The sequence below is a fragment of the Sinocyclocheilus anshuiensis genome, unplaced genomic scaffold, assembly GCF_001515605.1.
Source record: "Sinocyclocheilus anshuiensis isolate Anshui unplaced genomic scaffold, SAMN03320099.WGS_v1.1 scaffold86, whole genome shotgun sequence".
In the NCBI taxonomy this organism is placed as follows: Eukaryota; Metazoa; Chordata; class Actinopteri; order Cypriniformes; family Cyprinidae; genus Sinocyclocheilus; species Sinocyclocheilus anshuiensis.
Window position 1 is genome coordinate 189,170 of NW_015547662.1, and position 27,000 is coordinate 216,169.

The 27,000-nt window shown below is 37.0% G+C and overlaps 1 protein-coding gene across 5 annotated transcripts; it reads right to left on the reverse strand.

Moving 5' to 3' along the window:
* Positions 1–231: 231 nt before the first annotated feature.
* LOC107702304 (ETS-related transcription factor Elf-2-like) lies at positions 232–26,090 on the reverse strand. Of its 5 annotated transcripts, none has more exons than XM_016504559.1 (9): positions 25,901–26,090; positions 15,543–15,663; positions 12,657–12,849; positions 4,889–4,999; positions 4,563–4,739; positions 4,322–4,402; positions 2,338–2,527; positions 1,819–2,181; positions 232–1,740 (listed from the first exon to the last, which is right to left on the reverse strand). In XM_016504559.1, the coding sequence occupies exons 2-9, from the start codon at positions 15,615–15,617 to the stop codon at positions 1,065–1,067; spliced, it is 1,866 nt and encodes a 621-aa protein (XP_016360045.1). In that variant the 5' UTR covers positions 15,618–15,663; positions 25,901–26,090; the 3' UTR covers positions 232–1,064. The 5 variants fall into 5 exon arrangements, with proteins under 5 accessions (XP_016360045.1, XP_016360048.1, XP_016360046.1 ...); XM_016504562.1 differs by lacking the exon at positions 25,901–26,090 and adding an exon at positions 20,158–20,354; XM_016504560.1 differs by lacking the exon at positions 25,901–26,090 and adding an exon at positions 15,776–15,898.
* Positions 26,091–27,000: the final 910 nt, after the last annotated feature.

A 27,000-nucleotide genomic window follows, 5' to 3' on the forward strand; every position in this document is an offset into this window, starting at 1 on the left:
CAAATTCAGGAATATTTTTTGTATTTGAGTAAAATCTACTCGAGTACACTTTGGAACAAGAGTACAACAAAATAGAATATACTTCAAATGTTGAATATACAAACTAGATTATTCTTAACACAAACATCTTGTTCTCCCTCTTTAAGGACTAATAAAAGCAAAAGCAAAAAAAATGCGCAAGAAATGTATTCGCAGGGAGGATGCATGCTGCCAATTCACCTTTTTTTCTCATTGTGTTGACAAACTGGCATCATTCCGGGATTTGGATCTGGATTTGATAACACCTAAATGGTACAGCCATTTTTTTGTTTTTCTTGCGGGTGATTGAGACGACAATGCACAAAATGCTTGGCAGTTTGTTTGCCAATAATACTGTGCTTGGTACAATGTGAGGGAAAAAAAAAACAAAAAAACCTTCAAAACAAGAGCTTAACACAAAAGCTTAATAAGCTTGACTTAAAAGAAAAATGACAAAAAATGAAAAATAAAAATGTTCTAAGGCTGCATTGTTTATAAATTCAGTAAACTGTATAATTCATATATACAATGTCCATTTCTTCCCTTAGTAGAAGGGGGAGAATCAACACGTTCCTGTGAAACACGGGCAGAAGCGTGCACTCACAGTGATCATCAAAAGAATCTTGCTGGTTTTGCCTTGTTAAAGAAAAAAAAAAAACTTTATACAAGTTATAAAAAGTTGAATTTGACTACTTCAACTACTCACTCCTTAGTGTTCTGCTTAGCTGTTATTAGCATCAAAGTAAGATTAAAAATAAAAAATAAAAGGAGACGTGTAGTGTTCTTTACATTGGTCCCTTTAACAACTCATAATTGAAATGACGGACATCCAGATTTAATCTACATGATGTGAGAACTGTGGTCTTTGCCTGATTTTTTATTTATTTATATTTATATATATATATATATATATAAAAATGAAACCACACTTGAACTCCGAAACTGTACAAGTCAACCAATCTCCAGTGTGTACTCCAGAATGTGATTGAAGAGTATCTGGGTAATAGAAGTTCATTTATTATTGTTCATGACTGACAAAACGCTCTTCAGCTCTCTGCTTCGGATTGTGGTTTTGAACCTTCCTCTACCACCACTGCTGCTGCGTCCTGTGTGGGATTGTCCTGCTTCGGCTGTTCTGCCGAAGTGCTGTCGGATTTCGACTCTGAGGTCTGAGCTACGCTTTTTGCTTTTGGAGAAAGCTGACTCTGGTGAATCTGGATCTGAACTGGAACTGACGCCGGGGTAGATGTCGTATGGATGGAGATTGGGACTTGAGTTTGCGTCTGGATTGAAACAGGGACCTGCGTCTTTGCCTGAGCTGGACTCTGTTGGGCCGGAACTGCCAATCTGACCACCTGCGTCCCTGGCGCCACAGACACGGGCGTAAGGGCTCGGACGGTGAGGGGGGCGGCCATCAGATTGATGCCTGTTGGGGTGCCCAGTTTGGTCTGTAGCTGGCACTGCGTGAGCTGGGTTGCGGGGATGGTGATTATCTTGGCGAGCTGGACTGTGATCTTGTCACCGTTCTCGGCTGTGGCGGGAACCATCGTTGGCATGGTCTGGATTAGGACTTTGGGTGCGTTCGCACCAGTTGCTGAGCCGATGTTGGTAGGTGCTGTGGTTAGGAGCGAAGGGTTTGCTGACTGCACGGCCACCGTGGAGATCTTCTGTCCCAAGGAGTTTGTCATGACGACCGGAACTTGCATAGCAACCCGCACAGTCCTAGAGACAAGATTATGTTTTAAAACAATGCTGAAAAATCCACTATTTTTTTTTTAACACAAATTTAAGTCTGGTTACCTCGGTGCATTGGCATTGGGGATAAAGGTGGCATGGGACGGCTGTGATGGATCTGTTGACGCAGAGACCGTTACAATGCGCTGAAAAGGAGTTGCATTGAGTGCAGCTTTAGCTTTTGGGGACCCCGGATGGACCACAGTCCTTCCTCCCCCTCTCAAGATGGCAGGGGTTTTGGAGAGGTCAGTTACCAATAGAGTGTCAGATGAGGGAGGAATGCGCTCATAGGTCTTCTCTCTGATTAGGTCATCGCCTGGGTCGCACTTATCGTCGTCGATGATGACAATGTCTTTAGGCATTTCCTTAAACTGATACACCAACCTCTGACCCTCTACTTTAGCCAAGATACCTCTCTGATAGTAATACCTGAGAGTCAAACAAAGACAAAGACAACATTAGAACAGAGAGATCTAGTTATGGATGCCAATTGCAACTGGTCAATATGGCATTCAAGCCATGCAAAACGTGTTGGAAAAAGTCATCTTAAATATCTTATGGTGTTTGCACACACAAGCTCCTCACCTGAGTGCTCTGCCCATGGTTTCATAGTTCATGTCTGGTTTGTTCTTGTGTTTGCCCCAGAGCTTTGACACAGCTTTGGAGTCCACCAGTTTGAAGATGCCCTTCTCCCTCTGTGTCCACTTAATGTATCTGGGACAGGTGTTCTTATCCTGCAGCAGGTCCAACAGAAACTCCCACAGGTATGTACTTCCTTTAAGAAAACACAAATATCTCACGAGTTAAGCATAATTTAAGTAGTATTTGCTAATTAACAGCCCACTGACATGGCAAAACACAACTGATAACTGAACTAAGTTCCATTCACAAATAAATATATAATATTGGGGTGGATCTTACAAATCCCATCAAGAACGTCACCATCATTATATACTAGGGATGCACAATATTAGACTTTTGCCGATATCCCGATATTTTTAAACTCATTTTGGCCGATAGTCAATGCTGATACCGATATATTTCCTTTTGTTTGGAAACATCAAGTCTCTCCTGTGCAGAAAATATAAGCAAATTTTTTTTTAATTTTGGTTAGTTTTTAACAAGAACTTATTTGTTAGAATTAAATAAACAACAATGAAGTTCTTTTGTAATGACAGTACATTGAAGATTTGAAAATAACTATAAATTATATTCAATCGCTGCATTTAAATTTTTATTTTTTTTTCAGAAAGATGCAGTGGTAACCTTAACATTTTGTGTTAAGATTTAACATTTGTAAATGTTCTAAAGCAAGAGTTTTAAAAATTCGGAAATTTTTTTTAGAGCTCATAATTTGTTTAAAAAATATAACCTATTGACACAATGAATAAATCATTATATATAAAATTATTTAAGTGACATGTTTGTTTGTTTTTTTTCATGTAAGCTATAGCTTCTGCACTTTAAATCAAAATACACTCATGATTTTATGGCATCAATTACTACTTTATTTAATCAGAAACAGTCTAAATGTTATTTGTGTATTTTGCTTTCATTTTATTAGAAGTAGGCCAACAGCGCCCCCTACGGAATTAAAACTCCTTACTGAGCGGGCATTAGGACCGGGGGATGTTGCCGCTGCATGTGCTATTACTGTTGACTATCACACACCAAAGGTATCAATCTGTACATGCATTCTCAGTTTAAATGCAGCGATCCAAAACAGTGAATATAATCATCATTCAGGCAAAACTTTGCTTCAAGAATGAGCCACACTGCTGACGTGATCAAGGGGTCACTATCACTAGCACACCTGAGCACATGTGAGTTAATGTATTCCTCTTATCGGCAAGACATATCGGCATAATTTTTCATATCGGACTGATGCCGATATTTACATTTAAAGCCATTATCGGCCGATTGTGCATCCCTATTATATACAAATACCTCAACAAGGTTGGTTATGATTTTTTTCTTTTAAAGAAGTCTCTTATGCTCATCACGGCTTTATTTTTAAAAAACACAGTAAAAACAGGAATACTACAATGTAAAATAACTGTTTTCTATTTTAATACATTTTAAAATATTCTCATTCCTGTTATGACAGCTGAATTTTCAGCGACCATTCATCCAGTCCTCAGTGTCACAGAAATGTGTTAATTATCCTAACGGTTGTACTTTTAAGATATTTATGATGAACAGCATTTATTTAATAATGAAAGTATAACATTTAATGCATCCTTGCTAGATAAAGTAATAAATTCCTCAAAAAAAAAAACTTACTGACCCCAAATGAATGGTAGTGTAATCATACTTAATAACAATTATAAATTGTACATTTATTGCTTTCTAAAGCAATGTCAAATCTCCCAAAATTAATTCAACAATTAATATCATCATGATGAATATGATGCACAAAAGTAATATTAATACTGTAATGAGAATGACATCACATTAAAGCATCACTTCATTTTACACAAATTTCATTTTTCTTTTGATTCTGGAATCAAATATGACCCAGATTTTTCTTCACCCAATAAACATATAGCACTGAATTTATAGGACATACCTTTCCCTTCTCTGGACTTCTTCTTGATGCCCAGATCTGGAGATCCGTTTGAAATGTGATGGGGTTTGGGTTTTCGCCCAGCTGAAAGGATGAAACATATAAAGAACAGTTAAGATAAAGATAAAGTCAATTAAATAAATGTTAAGTTAATATTGAAAAAAGCCAAAGAGAATCCATGTAAACTTGACAAAAAAAAATTATCCAAACAGCGCTTTTCACAATAATGTTCTTGTGTTCGCACATTTTCTTCTCTTAGTGGGTTCCGTCTCCAGCATCTCAGGCTCCTCAAGAACCGTAACCACCTCCATAGGCTCTGAGTCCTCTGTGCTGACCTCCACCACGGTCTCTGTCAGAACGTCAGGTCGCATGGCAGCATGCAGGAACTCCGAAGTGTTGACACATGGAGGCACAAACACCTCTACAACAGAAAAAAATAAATACATTTTAGAAATGATGTACTCCTCACTGTGTGGCTATCTAGTCTTATTTTGTGATGTGAAAGCTAAAGTTGATGGAGGAAGAGAAAGCGATGGAGCGATTGATAGAGAAAGAGAAAGCAGAGCTCACCTGGGCTCCAGTCTCCACGCAAGCTGGAGGGAGAGTCCATGTGTAGAAGAGCTTCAGCAGCCTCAATGGTTTTATCTGAGCAATGCACAGAGCCATGAACTGATGCTTCCACTGCAACAGACGGAACACACACAAAAAAATGCTTTTGTGATTGTTTTTTTTTGTGGTAACCTCTATATTTGTGATAAACAGCTTTATCTAATTTTAATTCTCATATTTAATCATTTAATGTGTCCGATATGTTGATATATACACTACCATTCAAAAGTTTGGGGTCGGTTTTTGAAAATGACCTTTCATGCAGTGTGTAACACAGCTCTAAGTGAATGAAAACATCCTGCAAAGTTTTAAATCTGAAAGTGCACCATGTATAAAGTTATTGTCTCTCAAAAGAAAGAGTCGACTCTGAATCATTGAAACGAGTCGTTTTTAAAACGAATCCCAAGCCGTTTCATGTTGACGTCAACATGAAAAATTAGCATATTGCCCGCCCACTTGTTGGCCTTTTCACGTTGGTCTGAATGAAAATGCAAATTCATTCTTTGCCACTAGGTGCTGCTTTTGGATCGGTAAAAATAGCGGTTTCCCCGGTATCGCTGTACAAAAACCAGCACTGTGCTCACAAACGCTGCTTTATCAGGCATGATGAAATTAAACTGAGACCAACCGGACCAATCACCGCAGATTAGCGTCACGCAAAGGAGGGGTTTGGAAAAATTTATCGTTGAGTGAATCGTTTGGGAATCGTTGAGCAAGTAAGGTAAAAATAAATGCATATTATAAGACAATGAAAGTGTTTTTTGACCTTGCATGCATGTCAACCTGTTGTTGGGGACTCCCAAAACCAAAATATTAACCTTTCATTACCCATAATAGGGGCACTTAAAAATGTGTTTTTGAAAGAAGTCTTTTTTGCTCAAAGAAGTTATTTTTTGGTCAAAAATACAGAAAAACTGTAATATTGTGAAATTGTACAACAATGTAAAATAACTGTCCATTTTAATATATTTTAAAATGTCATCTATTTCTGTCAAGGAAAAGCTGAATTTTCAGAAATTCTGAAACATTTTGTAACATTAGAAATTTATTTCATGTAATTTTTGATTAATCCAATGCAATGCACCCTTGCTAAATAAAAATGTATTGCTTTTTTTTTTAAATCTTAATGAAGCTAAAATTTTGAACAGTAGAGTAATTAACAAATAGAATATTTGTACACTGAGCTGCCAATAGAGGGTGCTATTGGATGGAAAACGTGCATTCAGGGTTACTCAATATAATATCCAAAACAATTTCCACCAAATAAGTGTCATGTTTGGGTATGAGTGACAAGAGAAAACTGGTCTAGCAATTGCTATAAATCAAAAACAAGTTCACAGAAAATACATTACAAACTGATTTTTTATTTATCAAATATATTTGAAACTAATATTTTTGTTGCCTCTTGAAAAGTCTTTATTGTTGAATAAGTTTCTTTGATGACATCCACTTAGCATGCAGACTAAATCAAGTGTGTGAGTGACACTTAAATATGGTACTTAAGAGCTTTAAAAACACTACCTGACAGTTAAAGAGGAGTTAAAACTGACAGCAATATGCAGTGGCAACGCGAAAGGAAGTCATTTATTTTCAAAGACTTGAGATGAGTGACAGACAAAGCAAGTTGAGCACTCTGAGAATGAGTGTTTTGAATCACTAAATATAACTAACACAAATGAGTGTGAGAGGACATCTAATGTAAATCCCATAAGGACCTATTAATACAAAAGTGCAACCTACAAACTGTAGACTACTTAAGATTCTGCCTTTGGACCTAAATAGATCCAGGGGTGTCATACCTGCAACCAGTCTTCTCAAAGCCCAATTAGTGTGCTCGAATACAGTTTGGATAAAAGCATCTGCTAACAAGTCACTTCCTTGAATGCTCTTATTTAGAAACAGGTGCAGACTGGCTGATCTCAGACAAGCAGTTCATGCATATATAGGACGGCACCTTCAGCCCTGCTCCCTTTGACGTTAACAACCAGAGCCACTAGCACCTGTGCCAGTCTATCCAAGCCGCCACTGAACTCCCATTACAACCTGAGCCTGCCCATGTTTGGCTATGTGTGTCTGTTGCTGCACACGGGGGCTATCTTTAGGCAGTCCCAGTCATAAACATACACACAGTGTCCTCTAGAATGGGTGACCCAGCATGCATTTACTTCCTGTATTCTGAAAGATCTGCCCTTGGAGACAGGACACAAGTCAAAGTGTATTTATTAACAAAATTCTTATGGTTTACATGACTACACTGCAAAGTTAATATAAGACTTCTTTCAGACAATTACTATAAATTAGAAAAACAATAATTAAAGTTGCACCTATTGTTTGTAAGTATGTTTTGGTCTTTGTAGATATATTTTTAACAGGATAGCTCACGCAAAAAATTAACAATATAATATTTACTCACCCTCATGTTGCTCTACGCCATCATTTTTGGAAGAACAAGAGGGTGATCATTGTTAGCCATTTTTTGTTTATTATTCAAAAAATAAAAATAAATGTAAAAAAACCTCGAAAAGGTAAAAGTAACACTCTTTAAAAAAAAAAAAAAATCAAAATACAACTCGTACTTAAATGTTCATAAAATACTAGAAAAGCTGCTAAATAGCCAATCACATCATTGTTGTTGTTCATATAATAATACATAAATTACTATTAGCAACAATTCAGCAAATCGTAAACAAATGACACATGAGACTGAATATTGTGGTACTATTTTTCTGTCACTAAAATAGCGGTCCACAAGAAAGTAGTGCTGTCCCTTCTCACTTCCGTGTTTACAGTCGTCAGAGCTTTCCCTCCAGTTCTTTCTGAAGACGCTCTACGAGCTTCCTGCCACTCAATCCCCGCCCCGAATCTGATTGGCCGCTTCTCTGAGCAACGCCCCAAGAAACAAGCAAGATGATTGGCCAGGTGTTGGATTTCGAACGCGACGCCAATACTATTGGACGACAAGTGCGGTCACTCAAAATGTAGACAGCCCAGTGGAATAACAATGCTTCCGCCATCAAATTACCTCTAAAATATAAACATTTAAAGGAAAAGAGTCAAATATGCACTCGACACTTTAACAGCGACACATTTAAGGTCATTAAAGACAAAGTGGAGTTAAAGAAATAATTAAGCGTTAAATGTTGCTCACGGAGCTTAACATTTAGCGCTAAAATGTGCAGAAAGCAGAGCGACCACGTTTAGATAACGGGACATCTGCGACATGAAGCAAACATGTATTTTATTACTCAGACGCAATATTTTTGACACACATCTTGACGCCATAAATAAATGAATACTGAAGTTGTAATGTAGTGGCTCCGCGTGTATTTTTTCCTCCATATGCCACATTTCCTTTGACGACGAGGCATCAAAATAAACCAATCGTCAAACGTAAAGCTCTCAGACGCTATTTTATTAAGAAAACAATCCACTCAAATTCACATTTTAGTAAGCTCTATTTAAGAGTTAATACTAAAACCCAGTGCCCTTCCGACTCCAGACAGCGTGGCAAAGACGTAGGAAAGACAACATCTCTCCCACTTCCTGGTTTCAGAGCAGCGCACCACCTCCAGAGAAACCCGTTATTCTAACACACTCCACATTTAAAACACCCTCAGCGCCATGCAAACTCAACACTGTGCACGCTGCTCACGCGCAACACAACAAACACACCTTCACGCTACTTTTCAGCACTCCAAGAAAACAGATAAGAAAATGAAGCAACGCCATGCAGGTTGCCATCCAAGGTGATCACTTCCTGAAATGCCCTCCATTACTTTACAGCACAACTTAGCGGATCTCAGCGCTGCGGCGCGCACTGCTCTGCTGCGCCCCAAGCAAACCCACGCTGGCGAGGCTGAACACGCACTTTGGTCTTTTTACCTGCTCGGATAAGTAGATCGAGCTGGTTAGCGGGTCCCTCATGCAGCGACGTCGCCATGTTTCGTCCAGAGGTGCAGAATCACATTGACTCGCATTGAAAGCGTTTACAGACGCATGACTCGCATATCACTCCGCCTCCACAGGAAATCTCCACAAACGCAACAGCGCGCACAGATCCTTCCGCGCCAAACACAGGAAATTCTACGCGCGCTCTGCTTTACGTTCGATTTACGTCAACGGCATTTTCCAAAAAAACTTTTTAAATATATATATTTTCAGAGTGTATAATAACTAAAACAACACACATACGTATTTTAAAAGACAATGTATATAAAATTCTCCACAAAGTCAAATCAGTGAAAACAACGTTTCTGAATAGACAAGTTTCTTTGCGTCGTATTTTGTATTTTATCTAGAGGGACATTTTTAATTAAATATTCTTAAACATCTTCTTAATGTTTTTAAAGCACTTTCAACTGTGATATAAAAGTATATAAATAATTGAAAATAACTGTTCTGAATAGACAATGATATTGTTTTGTATTTTATTCTTATCTAGTTGGACATTCTTTATAAAATGTTCTTAAACATCTTCATATTGTCTTTTAAAGGGGTCATATGATGCGATTTCAATTTTTCCTTTCTCTTTGGAGTGTTATAAGCTCTTGGTGCATAAAGAAGATCTGTAAAGTTGCAAAGACTAAACTCTCAAATCCAAAGAGATATTCTTTATAAAAGTTAAGAGTCAACCACGCCTACGCCCCCACATGTCTACGTCACTATGTGGGAAGATTCGCATAACACCGCCCAAATGTTCACGCAAAGAAAGAAGGCGTAACTTTTATTCTCGCTGTAGTATTGTTGTTGCCGCCGATAATGTTCTTTTTAGCAGCATCATATGACCCCTTTAAGCATTTTTAAACGGTTATCTCAATGTATCTGGACGAATAATAAAGGGGCGGGGTATTATGCTGTCACGTGACACTTTTAAGTACTTAGTATAAGTATCTTCTAAATATTGACATTACAAGTGACTTCTAAGTATTGACACTAAGTTGTATTGACCATATTCTGTGCAACACTTCAAAAGAATGTCCAAAAGAGGGCGGTAGAGACCCATCACACGACAAGGCCTTGGCACCAAATCTATACAAAACACCGTTATATACATCACCCTCAAGGTGCTACAAACCGGTATTACTTTCTACAATAGAGCACAAAATGAGATGTTAGGAAAACCCAGTCACCATTTACTTTCACTGCTTTTTTCCATACAATGAAAGCAAAATGTAACTGAGGCTCTGAGTTCTTAACATTCTGCTTGCATAATTTTTGTGATCCATGAATGAATTAAACAACATGGAGGTGACCAAATGATGATGACTTTTATTATTTTTTTATTTTGGGTGAACTGCCTCTTTAAAGTGACAATCTCTCATACATCAGTAAAATATAATTCTATAACAGGGCAATTTTGATCAGAAATTGGTTGTAAAAAAAAAATAGAAGTGTAGCCCTGTGTTTGACTTATAGTTACTGTAACCAAAACAAGAAAGCTATTTTTGGGCAACATGGTTGCAGAATCATGCTTCTGTAGTTACCCTCTGAAATGATGCATCACTAAATATCCCATAAATCCCAGCCCATAGGGACGGTGTTCTATATACAACATATAATAACAAATAGTCTGCAAGCATCAAAATAACCAGGGTATATAACCACTAACATAACTGAGACATAAGAAAGCAATGTTCAGCTATTATAGTCAACTCTCTCTGTAGCATTTAATAGCCATCAACGTCCACCCATAAAGTATTTTGGTTGGGCGATTAAAGTTTACAAATGCATTATGCTGGATACAAGTCATGTTTCTCAAACAGTGGCTTCAATAAAGTCTCTCTGCCAAAATCAACTACTGGAAATCACAAGATTCAAAATATTTTAATGTGCAATCAGGAATAAAGAGCATTTTGTTCTAGTGAACAAAAGCACATTAAGAGTGGTAGCTGTGGTAAAGTGTGTGCAAATTGTTTTCCTGCCATTTTAATGGGGAATTCAATATTGATGTGCTTTGAATAGCTAGAAGCTGACACGACAGGCATGTGATCAGTTAAAGACAAAAAAAGAAAAATAAACAGTTGCCCCCCCATTTAATATGACTGCACAATACTACTAGTACTATTACTACTACTCAAAATAATAACAATTATTACATTACATTATTACAAATATTTTTTATTCTAGTATCACTCAAAAGATAAATCAATAAAGAAATATATTACTATTGCAATACTGCAAAAAAAAGTTTTTAATAATCATTTTATTTCACAACAGAACAACAGTAAAATTACATTACTACTATTTATGTCTGTCCTAATTTCTTTACTTTCCAAGTTTCTTTACTTTTCTGGGAGCCAAGCTGCTTCAGGACACTGAAAACACTGAATCATGAGCTAATTGTCTGTAAATTAACACAACTGTGTGCTTCACTCTGAAACATGCAGCGCATATATATTTAAAGGGCTTTTACAAAGTCTTGATTTTGTTTTGGGGGTGTACTAGAACATGCTCTCATGCTTGGTGGTTCGAAAAATGCATTATTTTTCACATAATTTACATTATTAAAATACCTTTCTCCCCAGCCTGGCACAAACGGCTCGATTAGTTCCGGCTTTGATGAAGGTCCGCCTTCCGAAAAACAAAATGTGTTGTGATTGGTTAGCTGTCCCAGTGCGTTGTGATTGGCGAACAGCTTAGACGGTGTTTCAGTACTGCCACGCCCTTTGCTCCGTCTTTCAACAAAAACTTTTGGCGAATCCGGCACTGTACTCCCTCGTGTTGTGGAAGCTGTCCTCAGTAAAATGCTCAGCACACAATAGCAAATTGGGGTTATAATGCTCAGGAACAGAGTAAAAAAATAAATTGCAACCACCGTTTCCTGACATCATCCGCTTTCGGAAGCCCAAACAAAGACGTTTGAGCACGGAGGTGAAAAAAACAGCGTTTCAGGCGGTCACGCAAGGGACGAGAAGCGCAGCGTCGTGTCATGCCACATCTTTAAAATTTAAATACTTTATTTTCTGAGTGTAGGCACACCGGCGGCGCCGTTCGGCGTCTGTTCGCGTTGCCCAGCTACGTCGTGTTGTACTTGTAAGAATTGTTCTAGACATGCCGAAAATTTTACGCTACAGCACAGCAGCTCTTCTTCGTTTTCTCTGATGCACTAACTCTGCAGCAGCACTTCTTCTTCGTCGTCTCGTCTGATGCACTCACTCAACCAAGCGTTCTAACCACAACCTCGCCCCTCCCCACCCCCCAACCATTAGAATTTCTGTAGGCGGGAATTATTTGTAATGATATTCCAATGAGCCGCTTTGTGATATCACAAAGCCCGGAAAACAAACGCTGTAGTCCAAACGAGCCGTTCGTTGTAGTTCTTGAAAAGGGATTTTTAAAAAACGAAATATCTCCCTTTGGAGTGGACTTTGAGATTTGTAACTTTCTAGATCTTTTTTATGCCCAAATATACACACTACACACTGACTAAAATTAAAAAAGTGAAAAAGCATAATAGGACCCCTTTAATTAAATTGAAGCCTTTACAATTTTATAACTGATTAGGCCATATTGCAATTCTGGTTTTATTCCGATTGTGCAGCCCTACGAGGTAGTGTGACTATGAGCATTTATATTTAGTGAGCATACATTAAAGATTGTGTATATGTTCATGAAGTGATGCTGAAGCATGAAAGTGTGTGTACCTTCGAATGTCCTCGCCAAGTGTTCTCATAGGTTGAGTGAAAATGAGCCAGACAGAACAGTGGTTATGTAGTAACAGTGTTCTCACCTGTCTCCAGCACTTCTGTCTCCACCTCCTGCTCCTCAGCCACTCCCTGCATCAGGTAGGTCTCGTCATCGTACACCAGCACCTGAGCAGCGAAGCCCTGCTCCAACCGCGCACTGGGTACCGGCTCCACGATCACCGCAGGGTACTCCACCTCTCCCTCTATTTCTCCCTCAAACTCATACACACCCTCCTCCTAGACGGAAAACAGAGTTTCCATGAACAAGAAGAAACCTAAAAACTAAAAATAAACCTTCTAAACATTCTTTAAAAAAAAAAAAAAGGGGGTTGCTGTAAAGTTTTACTGCACTATAATGAACAACAGTTTGGACAGTTCTACTAAACTCTAGGGCCGTTCACAACACGAACAATAACTATATTAGCATCCACACGAATAAACGATAACATTCTGTTTATTATAAGCACATGCTGCAGATTCGCTGGCGATATTTTTATTGTTCTCTAGATGGAAAAAAAATATTTCTGAAAGTGATTCCAATCGATCCTTCACAGGGAGTTTGATTGACAGGCGATCTGACCAATCATAACGCCGAATCTGCTATTTTGTCCAACAAACAAACCAGACAGAAGACTCTATTAACGTCGGTGGACTTGAACTTGAAAAATGGTGTGGAAAAAAACACTTTCCGTGGTTGAAACAAGATACCTTCTGATGTTCATTCATGTTTATTTCGTGCTATAACTAGTGAAGAGGAAGAGATCATCAGTTCATGTGCTGCTTGAACTGAGGAGCTACAGTGATCTGTCACGACACATTAAAGAGCCACAAAACAGTATTTATTGTTTGAATTTCTTTTCAAAAATTTGAAAGCGGAGATTGTTTCATACCTAAAGTAGCCTGCTCTGTCTTGTCTGTTGGCGCGTTGTCAGTTTCCTCTTCGTTTCGCGTGAGAACATGATGTGTGGCATGAGAGCGCCATGGCTTGTCGGACATAGCAACAGTAACTAAGGGAGGCAGGTCTTTGCGAAGGGTCATTTATATCATTCTTGTGTCGTTTTTGTTATAACTGTGGTGTAGACTTTCCTAGTTAGGAAGATTAAAACTTTGTAGTTATTAGTAATTTAGTAATTATTGTTAGTAATTAGTATTTTCTACTATTGGCATCACATTTGATCCACTTTGCTGTGCTTTTTTTATGAGACACATGCTATCAAAATTCATTTACTCTGTTAGAACACATCAGTGTTGTTATTCTTAGCTAAAAATAATTTTCAGTAACTGAAATAAAGTTGAAATAATATGAAATATAAACACGACATAAAAACTTCTGAAATAAGCTGAAGTACTAAAATTACTAAAACTATAACTAAATAGAAATATAATACAAACAAAAATATTATAAAAGCTCATAACAAAATTGCTAAAACAATCTAAAATTAAAACAGAAAATATACAAATAAAAGCTATTCTACTGTAGAACAATTCATCTGTGAAATTTAATTTACAAAAAAAAAAAAGTTTATTTTCATAATCTTTAGTCAAAATCTGAAAATTTGCTTCCACACTAGATTGGCGCTCCTTTTTAGATGATGAGGAGATGCAAATAAAATGCTTTAAAATCAAGACCCTCTGTTTTCTCATCCATTATTCTCTTTAAAATACATCACAATACTGAATTAAATTGACTCATTGACTGTCTGATGCATAACGCACACAAACACTTTCTGAGTCTGGCCAGCTCTAATCTGATTGGCTGATCTTCGGTCAGTTCCTGCCAGAATGAACTACAAAGTAGGCCTGGGCGATAAAACGGTATCGATATTTATTGACGGTACACCTTCATCGATAACGATATGAAAAATGTTCGATATAGCGCACGATATAGGCACGTGAGTGATGCAGACAGCTCACACGAACACATGCTGAATTGAGTGCTGTGCCTGCCTGTGATGAGGAGATTGTGAATAAAAAGTCGAATTTAAAATAAACATTTGCATTTGAATGCAAAAATGGTGCAATCGAATGTTAGGAGTGCGTCAGGGAGCGTCACCGGTGGTGTGCGAGATGCAGTGATGATGATGTAAGTGACATTGCATTTTAATGTTTTGTTAGTCTAGCCCACGAGACGTGCCGCTGCTGAGTTATTCATTCAAAATATTAGAGAAATATAGTAGCTCAATGCGTAGAAGATCTTGATTAGGTTAAAACCGAAACCAAGCCATTCACACAGAACGCATATTCAGCACATTTTTAGACAGACAAATATGACTGCTGCACTCGCGTCTCATGCAAGAGATGCAAAGAAAGTCATGCAAAGTTAAAACAGTTTTAACGTTTAGAAAACGCGACGCGAATTTGTGAAGGTTTATTTAATTTTACTGCTTCTCATATGTTTTTAAATGCAATCTGTGTGATCAGTGATTTGGCTCTTTGTATTAGGCTAAGCAATGCATAAACACATGATGCTGTTTTGTTTATAATTGTTTATGCAGATTACAAAATTATATTTGATTTATATATGTTAATTTAGACGTTATGCACGTTTTTATAGACAGTTATTTGAATTGACAATTAATGCGCTGCATTATTTTGCTCATTGCGCCCTCCTGTGGCCTCGGGAAACCAGTCAAAAGTTTCCTTAAGACTTATTTAATCTGCATATAAAACATAAGAAAGGAGACATTAGTTTAAATTTTATTTTGTGTTTGACTTGTTTTAAAAAAGGTTATAAAAATGTCAATAATTATCGATACCGAACGATATGAAACATATATCGTTGATATATTTTTTAGCTATATCGCCCAGCCCTACTGCAAAGTCAACAAAATTCATGCCAGTAGTCAAAAATGAGCCATTTTATGGTTAGACTAGCAGCAACATAATATAAAGGGACCAATATGCTAAAAAAAAAGCTGTAAAAATCTTACCGGTATATGGTCATCCACTGCAGTAACATACTCCACCACTGCTCCTCCACTGTCTACAAGCACCACAGACGTCATCACTCATACCCCACACTCTGCTGACCCCCTGTGGCAAACTCCAGGACTGCAGTTAGACAGCATGACAAGAGACAAAAGACATGAAGTGGGAAAAAAAAAAAGATCATTAGCACAACATCTCAAACATTCATGAACCTCGTTTGCAGAGCCAAAACGACCTGCTCTCCCGTTCTCTCAGCCTGGTTCAACAGGAAACTCACTCTTGCTAAGGAACAGGACATCAAAACAGGAAGCCTGCCTGTGAAACATTGAAGCCATGGCAACAACCAACATGCTTTGGTTTGTGAAGCTGAAATGAAAATTATTACATCTGCAAAACAGTGGCAGACTAAAAGTCCTTCTCAATACATCTTCGTAAAAAGAGAAACAAGAAGCATCACTGGGTCAGTCTAGCAGCTGAATTATTGAGTGACTTTGCAACGACGCTCCAGACAGCTAAAGTGACAGAGCGATGCAATACACTGGTAACATGCACATGCTCAAACCACTGAAAACGAAAGGGATGGTTCAACTAAAACTGAAACTCTCATTATTTACTCAACTCTCATGTCTTTCCAAACCTGTATGACTTATTTTATCCATGAAAAACAAAAAACTGAGGTTTGGCAGAACATTCTAGTCATTCTTTTCCATGCACTAAAAGTGAAAGCGAATGAATGCTGTCCAACTAGAAAAAGCACCATAAAAGTATGCCATATGACTAGAAATGAATTACAATTCCAGTTACTGAGAATTATCACCGTAAAAAGGTTACCAGAAAGAGAAACTGTGAATAGAAACCATTAATTGAACATCAGATAACTAAAACATTAACATGGAGAAAAAGCAGAATGCATGTGAAATCTCACTGCAATACAAAAGAAGAAAAAAATGTATTGTGTAAAGGCCATAAAAAGCCATAAAAAAAAAAATTGTATTTAAGAGCTTAAATGTTATTGAAATAATGTCAACTGCAGAAAAAAAAGATTGTAATCACTTAGAAAATGTTAGAAAAAAGCAAATGCTTCCAATCAAAGACTAATTTTAAAATTAAATTGTCCAAAATATCCGTTATATTTCATTTCATCACCACATACGACTTGTGTGCTATGTTACAAAGTTGTGTCCCAAATAGGGCTGAAACGATTATTCAACATTATTAATAATGTCAACAATGAAAAAAATCATCATCAAATGTTCCTGTTGTCGAATAGTTTTTACTTTATTTAAACAGTGTAATTTATTTATTTTATTTTACATCAAGGTGTATGCCGTGCTTCCAACTTTCTTATTCGTTTTGCTAATAAATGTTATTCATTTTGTTAAAGGGGACATCGGATGCAAAATTCAATTTACATGGTGTTTGAACTTAAATGTGTGTTGGCAGTGTGTGTACACAAAGACCCTATAATCATAAAAATCCAACCAGTGCATTTTTTTTTTCCCACATATCATAAGCACTTTCTCAGATCAAGCCATTCATAGATTCTTGGCAAAGTGATGTCACTTTGCACAGGCCCCTCCCACGACTGTTTGAGTGAGTTTGACGGGTGAGTGAGTGAGCTGTAAACAGTCCGCCATTGTTTCGACACCTAAAGGTGTTTGGTTGTTGGATGTAAGAATGAACATAGCAGTCGTCATTTACTCCCGACATCTGAGCCGCTGAAGATGCAGTGGATTACTTTTGTTTTTTAAGGGAGTGCGCCCCCCGATCTACCTAAATGTGTTTATATCTGCGCGAATCATTTTACTCTAGACTGCTTTCTGAACGAGGAACGATTCAAGGCAGGTTTTGCTAAAAAGTTAAAACTCAAGGATGGATCAGTACCCACTGTTCGTATTCCAGCTGCACCTCCAGAAGTAAGTCCCACATTTTATATTTTTATGATTAGCCTATTTGCTAATCGCCTTTCCTCTTCCTCGGAAGAGAGAGGAGGGGTGAGCATAGCTCATTAGCATTTAAAGAGTCATGCACCAAAAAGGGTCGCTGTGAACAGCTGTTTTTGACAAGGTAAAAAGAGTGTTGTTTTACACTACTGAGGAATTTTAACCAAAGTATGTTGCAGACATTTCATGAAGACCCTAAAGAATCATACCAACTTGTGGAAAATGGGCATCCGATGTCCCCTTTAATGAAAGTTCTATGTTTAACATAAGCGAGTTTGTCGTTGTACTGTTTAGTTGTTGTCCATTCCATCATGAGACCGGGCTCATTTAAAAGCAAAGGAAAGCGAGGAAAAATTCCAACGAACACAAACCCCACCCCCCGGGTGATACCAGTATTACCAGTATTGTTACACGACGATTAACCGGTGGGAAAATTTCATCATCGTCTCAACCCTAAGCTACACTTTATACTTAAACTACATAGAATGTACTGTCTAGTGTATGACATTTGGACTAGTTTATCATCCAGCATCAAAATCTGGGAAATCCTTTCCCCTCATTATGTAATTAAACTGTGACCGTTAAGTGCATAAAGTGTCCAACTTACAACACTTAATTTTTTCAGTTAAATAAGTACATCATCGGGCTATTTGAAGTGCACTTCTGACTGTTGAAATTTTCAGTGTAAACAAACTACTTGCACTATACTACAGAAACGCATATAACAGCAAAAATTTTAGTTATTTACACATTCACATACACTCAAATAATGGCATGTATGTTGTAACCACTCACATGGGCTACTTATGTTGCTTTTTTGTTATTTTTGGATATCAAACATTAAATATAATTGTATTTTCTGTTCACAGAAGAAACTCATGCAGTTTTGGTATGACATAAAGCTAGGGCTGGGCAATATGGCCAAAAAAATTATCACAATAAAATTGTTCATATCAGTTGATATTGATAATTATCACAATAAATTTCAAATCTTTATTTCTTTCCAGTTTAAAGGCAGATTTTTAAGTGAAAGTTGTGAAAACTAGACCGTTAATTGTGGGTTTAAACTACTCATGACAACATTGACAAACATTTCACATTTTGAACACTTTTATAGTCATTTTTCCTTAACAAAATAAATATATTAATAGAAAAATGTGTTTCTTAGTTTCTGCATGTTCTAATGAGTAATATTGTTTCAAATCATGAAATAGTTTGTGTTGCTGACTTTGATGACGCGTATCTTCAGCTCAGCACACTTTGCAGTGCAGGCAGAAATATTTATATTAATATTAATTTATGTTCATTATCAAAAACAGTAACATCTGTAAAAATTTTAACAACCTCATTTTTATATGGTGAAATTTAATTATTCTCACTGTTTGTGTTTACTAGCATTAACTATTGGTCTTCCATAGTAGCATAATTAGATCATGACAACCACAGTTAAAACCACATATAGCACCTCAATACCATGGTAAAAAATATAACTATATGGTTTCTAGGTATTTGTATGGAAAACTGTAGTCTAAATACATTTAGTATAAATGCACAAACGCTATAGCTTAATCACAAAAATACTGTAATTATATTCCATTACTCCTTTAATACATGTCTAGATTAATAATATAATTAAATTTGAAATGAATGTCCCACATTTCTGCCACAACAATACCATGGTGCAGTTAGTGTTACTACAATAAATCCATGGTAAATGATGGTGATTTATAGTTTGAAAAGCCTTTTGACTGTATCGTTGCACACAGTGTTTCTCCTGTTTATCAGCACTGTTTCATCTGGCTATAAACTAGTTTAAAACAGTGAGTCATTTGTGTTCTTCGCTGAATTCAAGTGCTTCACACTGGATCTCACAGCTAGTGTTGCGTGACCAAGACTTATCAACGAGTAAACGCATCTGCTCTAGTGAGCTCGTGCTGCGCTGCCACTTAAACTTTGAGTCGAATGGATAAATGCTCTGCTTGGCGCGGTTTAAATGAGCAGCGCTGTTTCGTTCCGCTTTTGGTGCATAACCATGATATCAAACATTTTTATCGAACTCTTCTTATCATTTTGTCGAGGAAAATTATATTGTGATAATTATCGTTTTATCACCCAGCCCAACATAAATCTAAGTAAATTAAAGAATTTTCTGAATTTTTTTTTTTTTAACTTACACCACATAAAATGTCTTCATGGCACCACAGATGTTTGCTTTTCCTTTCATTAATCGCAAAGAGTAAACAGAAATTGCCATACGAACAGACACTGAAGACTGTTAAAGTGCTCTAATAAATTCCCTGCCCAATTGCCACGGCAACGCAGTCACAAGGTTTGCAGGGAAGAAGAGGGGTGTGGCAACTAAACGTGACACACGCATACACACACACATCCTCATAGATGCATCTGGATCATGTTATCTGCAAATCACCAAATGACAAGTTTCTTTCAGCTTCCCCATTAGAGCCTTCCCCATAACTGCTGCTAAAGAACAACATATCTTGTATTTTCAGCTCAATAAATAAACAGAAACCATATAAAATTTCTGCATAGCCCACAACAACTTTCTGGCTGAATAGCATCATGAGTGTACCATAACTTGAAGTTTCAATTTCACCTGAGCTATGTAATTAGATAGCATCAAGGAAGTTCAAGTAGTAATTCATCTGTTTCCAACCTATTGTTCCTGGTGCAGCTGTGGAATTCCTCTGTGTTTCCCTTCCATTCCAAGACGTATTCCAATTCCCTAGGAAACATTCCAAGACATTCCTGGTCCACTCCTTGTCCTTGCAAAATCTCCACATTTCAAAAAACGGACTCCAGAGAAGATTCCCCTTCCCCACAGCACCATCAGGGAAAGAGTGAGTAAGGACCGAATGAGAGAAGTGCACGTAGTCTGCACCGTAGAGTTGTTGCACACTATTGCTTTCATTTCCCTTTTTGTCGTCCACACCTGTTTCTCTACGTCTTCCTTCTTTAATGGCTCTAAAGAGTCTGTCTCTCTATCATGCTCACATCTCAAGGGTGAGGCAGCGTTTGTAAGTTCGACTCAGCGTTCTGTGAGGCAGGATCACATGGTCGGAGCTTTCCGAACAGGCATCACATGACCAGGGCACAATGCTGCTTTTGTGTCTTCAACAGACTCTTCAGCGATGCAACGTCCCACCTTTAGAAACACACACACGCAACAGATGCCAAAATCCAGCCTCCAACAGCCCTCCAGATGCAACAAATTATTCCTCAGTGAGAATCTACTGGCCGAGATATTTTAAAGAATGTTTATGCTGCTCTTAAGCATAAAATACAAGCATACAGTGACAAAGGCTTTTCAAACTTTATAAAAGTATGACTTGTGCACTATATTCAAAGTCTTCTAAAGGCTTTTGTGAGGAACACACTGTAATTGTTTTATTTCAACATCACGTTCATAATGAAAATTTTCATTAAATCAATTATTTTGCTGTTACATTACATAAATCAATGTATATGTCCATTTAATAATGTAATGTCCATTTAATAAACAATGTAAAATATGCAGATTACTAATATCGCATACTGCAAGTTGTTATTCTGTAACAATACCTTACGCGAGACGGATTTTTCAGTCCCGCAAGATTCTGTCCCGCGCCCGCAGAAAAATATCTTATCTGGTCCCGCTCCCGCCCGCATAAAAGTAATCTATATAGATTTTTTTCAGGACATTCGAAGAAATTTACATGAAATGGTTCTGTAACATCTCCTAAGCTCCATAAACACTCCCGATAAAATATTTGTTATTTAGGCTAAGCATCAACATTCACAAACCACTGTTATTTTTAACAGAAAAGCAAGCATGGGCTGCTGCGTGCATGGTTTGGCATGGCAGAATGCGAGCAGCACTTCCTTTATCATCACTAAAAGCTGACATCTCAGTTAATCGCGATCTCATAAAGCTCTGTTATAACACAATAAATATATGCACAATGAATCTTTCACAATGTCTACACTTCGTGTGTTAAAATTAGAGAATTCATGAGCATGCAATTTCAGCACTGGGGTGAGTAGATTCTAACGTAATCACCTCTGATTGGCCATTGCGTTCCATAAATCAACAGCTGAGTCTGTGATTGGCTACATTGCGCAACCCTTTAAACACGTGTTATAAATAGAAACTATGCCTAGCTTGCGTATGTCAATCATTTTAATTTTAATATTAGTTGTTCTTTTTGCTTTTGTGCAACAGATAAATAACAATTTATATATTTTAGACACTTTATTTTTAGATCATTTCTATTTTGCGGGAGTTCCGCGAATCATTTTATTCTCCGGCATCCCGCACACACATGAGTTTCTTCCCGGCCGCACCCGCACTCGCCCATTAAGAGTTGTCCCGCGCCGCACCCTGATGCGTTGGGTCCCGCGGGAGTGCAGGTCTCTAGTATGAACATTCCGCCCAAAATCTACTTTCACCTGTTCCACATGTAAATCATACAGCTCAATAATGGCACAAGGGTGAGCAAATTAGAGGTCGACCGATTGATTGGTTTTGCCGATTAATTGGCACCGATAGCCGATTGCCGGAACTATCTGCAAAAATCCATGCCGATAGTTTTTCCGGGTTGCGTCCGTTGCTGGAGTGGCTGAGAAGGTCCGCTGTCATTAGACAGTACGAGAGCGGCCTCTAGAGGGGGAAATCACTGACACCATCCTGCCGCGCCACAGAGCGCCATTCACAGCTTTTCATTAAATTACATTATATTTGTCCCAAATCGATGTTAATGTACATATTCACCCTATAGCGAAACATTTGTCTTTCTGTGGCTGTAATGAAGTTTGTACGTTTATAATATAGATCACACTTTCTCTTTCATGTTTTTTTAAACACTGAACTTCAAACTCATCTATGCCACTTTGTTCATTCTTGAAGTAAACTTTTGCCCATTTGGTGTTTAAATAAACAGTTTTAGGCTGCCGCTTGAATTGTGCTTTTGCCCGGTGTGTGACTAACATAATTTGATTAGATAATCAAGTGTTCTAAAATAGAAGCAACTAAAGTGTGAGAGTATACATACAATCTTCATGTCATTTCAATGCTATGGCCTTTGTGTAGATATTTGAAGATGGCCATCTTTAAGCATGACTGTTGAAAAGAAATGATAACACTTTACAATAAGACTCCATTTGTAACATTAACACAGGCTGATAAAAGCTGTAGTATTGTTCCTTGTTAGTGTTATTTCAACATTTACTAATACATTTTTAAATTCTAAAGTTGCTTCTGTTAACATTAGATAATGAACAATGAACTAACTTTAATGATCAATATATAATTAATGTTAATATTTTTTTTTATTTACAAAGTATGGTTCAGTACCGTTTTTTAATAGTAAAGCACTATTTTAGTTTTCGTTTAGTATCAATTTTAAAAACTATCAGTCGATTAATCGGTAATGGACAGTGTGGTCCTACCTATCAGTTTTACTAAAGGTGGTTAGTTTTTTTTACATAATGAGTCAGTCACACAAAACTGCAGATGGCAAACAGGGGAAACTGTGTATGAGTCAGTGGGGGTCAAATATTTGAGCCAAACACAGACCAAATGTTGACTGACCTTGTATAAAATTGGTTCACAAAGCAGACAAATTGTCCTGCATTCAAACACAGCTATTTAAAGACTAAAAATTAAAATGGCAGGTTTTATGGTCAGCCTCCCACAGTCCACCACAGCAGTGCACAGAATTTAAAGTAAGAAATTATAAAAAAATCAAAAGTAAAGTATTTAATCAGATTTAATAAAACACACCTAAATTATCACTAGAAAGTTATCTGGAAAGTCCAACTTCTCGTGAGTCATTATTGTGACAAAACGTAAACCAAGAAAAAACATGCCAAAAAACTCCACAAAAAAATTAACTGAATAACACAAAAAGGATTTTTAAGTCACTAGATATCCCTTGGAGTACAGTTAAATCAATAATTAAGAAATAGAACATGGATGGCACAGCTGTAAAACTATCCGAGTCCATGCCGATATAAACTGCATGGGAGCAAAGGCTTTACATTTATTAATTCCGGTTCCAACGAGCACTGAACCACACCTCACTTATTGATCTCGGAGCATCTGGAAAAGCAAGGAAAACCAGTTTGATCCGATTATAATTTTTAAGTCAACATGAAATCCAAATGTTTACCCTATTTACTTTCTTGTTACAAATTTTGATGTTTTCAGAGCATGTGAGAAAGTCAATTTTAGTTATTATTCATGAGTTTATTATTCAAGTTGCTTCCATGACAACATAATTTGTAATCTGATATGCCTATTTACATTTAAACATCCTATGATAAAGTCCAAGTCAGTTTAGTGGAACACTGAGGACTGCAGAAAAAAAACAGCACAATTCAATGAAAGCACAAACAGAAACTCACCTGGGTATTCAATCTGAAACCCTGCAACGTCTGCATACAGGACATAATCCATCGCACAGAAATGTGCTTTTTTATGCTCCACCCTCATATGAATTAATCTCTCCAGCCTTTGACCTGTCCATGCACGCTCATTTGTCTCAATAACCCTTCTTTTTACTGCTTTAAGAATATTTATCATCATATTGTGATATGGAAACAGACATGTAGAAGATGTAATTCCTAATGGAGAGAAGAAATCTATTCAAGGTCCTGCACCTTTCACAGACCTTATCGGTTGAAATCAGCAACTGCTGATTAGGTGGATCAAAGTCCACTATTGTTGACTTCAGCACTTCCCTCCACTCTCAGCAGCCTAAATCAGGGGTTTTCAATCTTTTAAATACCACTAATTTGACCATCCTTGTGTGAGCGACATCCATCCAAAGACATTTAATTTATATTGTGAAAATGTTATGCTAAAAATGTGTCTAAAACATTATTTGGAAAATATTTAGTTTTTATTAAGTTACCTTGTTACTTTTTTCCCCCTATTCATCATAGTACTGTATTTATTTATCTATTTACTCATTTATTTTAAACTAATTTTTATTTAGCATTTACTCATTTATTTTAATCTCATTTTTATTATTTACACAATCTATTTTATCTAATGTTTATTAATTTATTTTAATCGAATTTTTAATTTAATCTTATTTTTTTCTATTCATCACAGTACTGTATTTATTTATTTACTAATTTCTTTTAACCTCATTTTTATTATATACTTAATCTAATCTATTTTTAATCGATTGTTCATACATTTATTGTAATCTAATTCTTGATTATATTAATCTTACTTTTTATTGATTACAGAACTGTATTTATTTATTCATTTACGCATTTCTTTTAACCTAATTTTTATTATTTACTCATTATGACTATTATTTACTCATTTATTTATTTTCATCTATTTTTAATCTAATGTTTATCCATTCATTTTAATCAAATTTGATTGTTTTAATCTTATTTTTTATTTTTCTATTCATCACAGTACTATATTTAATTTATCTATTTATTATTTTTCTATAAACATTTCTATAGACCCTCAGCACTTATCTGCGACCCCTTGAGGGTCCCTAAACCCCAGTTTAAAAAATCCTGGTCTAAATGTAGCTAAAGATCAGTGGCCTAGCCCTAGATAGACTAACATCATGCCTTGCCAAGGGAATTGATCAAACCCTATGAAAAAAGTCTGTGGCGTGATTTCAACACAAAAGTAAAGCCTTTTATATGAGATCTTACCAGAGGCGTGCACTTCACTGTAACACTGTTCACTGCTACATGCCAGCAAATACAATCCTGACATTTACCATGAGAGTGCGTGTAAAAATCACTGTTTACACCAGTGACTACAACAAAGCCCTGATCCTGCTGTACTCTCTCCAAATAAGTGGGCGTTACAATATAAACACTGAAGGAAATACCACACACCAATGTTATCTCGGTTCCTTAAAAGGGAAACCATCATTTTAAGTATCCCTGTGCTCTTTAAAGGGAAAAAAACTGCTTTCCTCTGGCATAAACCCTGTGAACAGTGAAGCATCACTGACATTATTGCAACACCAAACAAGCGATACATTTCAAAGCTAAATTATGATAGTCATATATGCTAGTTTGATTTTAAACACTTTACTTCCATAAAGGCTCGATCTTAATACAAAATAGGGAGATACGAACAGGGAATCGTAAATGCTTATAGTTGTCAACTCTTTGCCAGCATTTAGCTTAGCCAGCCAGCAAATACGGCACAGAGGAGCTCACAACACAACGAATATAGACACTTCTATTCTTATATTATACAGATAAACCATAAAACATGCGACTACATATTGGAGTTACTCTATACTGTAAATCGAAACTAAAAAGCAGCGTAAAGTGCCCCATTAGCTTCGTTACACAGAGCTAAGCTAATATAACCGCATAGTCCCTACTAATGCTTCTTCGTGGTATGGAATACATAAAAGTAGATTTCTTACCTTGAAAAGCTGATTTTCCAAATGAAACCCACACTCTGTGCTTGTTTGGTTTACACAAACTTAAGAAACGCTGAGAGTTTGGTGGCTGTGGTGGGTAAGAGTCCGTCAGACTGTGGCCGTTAGCGGCTAAGTGCTAACACACCTGATCATTAACGTTACATACACACATATATACGGGTTTAAAGCGACACACTGAACTACACTGACTGATGGGCCGCTAACACAAGACCCCTAGTCCAAGTCAACTCAGTCCCTTACAATGCTCGAGCAGAGAGGACATGGAGGGGATGTGTTTGCAGACAGTAGATCCAGGTCAGAGTCATGATGTAGTACGAATGATAACGAACGAACGAGAGAGAGAGAGAGCGAGAGAGAGAGAGCGAGAGAGCTGCACAGTGCACACCCTCAGAAACCAGCTATTGCCTTGATCTTATATATTTATATAAAATCTTAAGTTTTATTCAGTTCGTAGCACCTTATTTTAATAATTTGTATTGTTATTTGTTATTGTTATATGGTATATTTATTTTTCTTGTCATTATTGTCGTTTTGGCGATATCGTATCATACCAATAAAGTAGGCTACTTTTAAATTGAAATCGAAAAGTCAGAGATAGTTAAGCTACAAAACGAAAAGTGGACATTCTTATCACATTCTTGTGGGGTAAATATAAACCATTTAAAAAGTAAAAACAAAAACATATATATATATATATATATATATATATATATATCATATATAACACATTATGCAACAGCGACACCAGCAGGTAAAGTTACAGCAGGAGTCCGCGTCTCTCTCGCCTCCCCTGAGCCCATTGAGTTTTAATAGACCCCCTAAAGCGTGCGGGGAGTTTGGTGGGGGGTAATTGAGATGAATGGGGGAAAATCATGTGAGAGAGAGAAGGCAATGCCTCCATCGCGATATGACTGGATCTGACTGGTTATGTTTGGCTGTGATTGGTTCATGCAATAAATAGGCCTACTTAATAATAATAATTGGTTCATGCATGTTCCACTTTCGTGAATCAGTCTGAAATGAATGAACAATATGGCATTAATGGGAAGACTCACTTAAAAAAGTAAGTAAACAACTCACAT

Excerpts from the sequence above, each read along its gene's own strand:
- LOC107702304 (XM_016504559.1), bottom strand. The coding sequence starts at position 15,617 with ATGACGTCTGTGGTGCTTGTAGACAGTGGAGGAGCAGTGGTGGAGTAT. Across the intron at positions 4,403-4,562 it reads ACCCACTAAGAGAAGAAAAT|CTGGGCGAAAACCCAAACCC; the intron begins GTGCGAACACAA and ends TCATCCTTTCAG. Across the intron at positions 2,528-4,321 it reads GAAGTCCAGAGAAGGGAAAG|GAAGTACATACCTGTGGGAG; the intron begins GTATGTCCTATA and ends GTTTTCTTAAAG.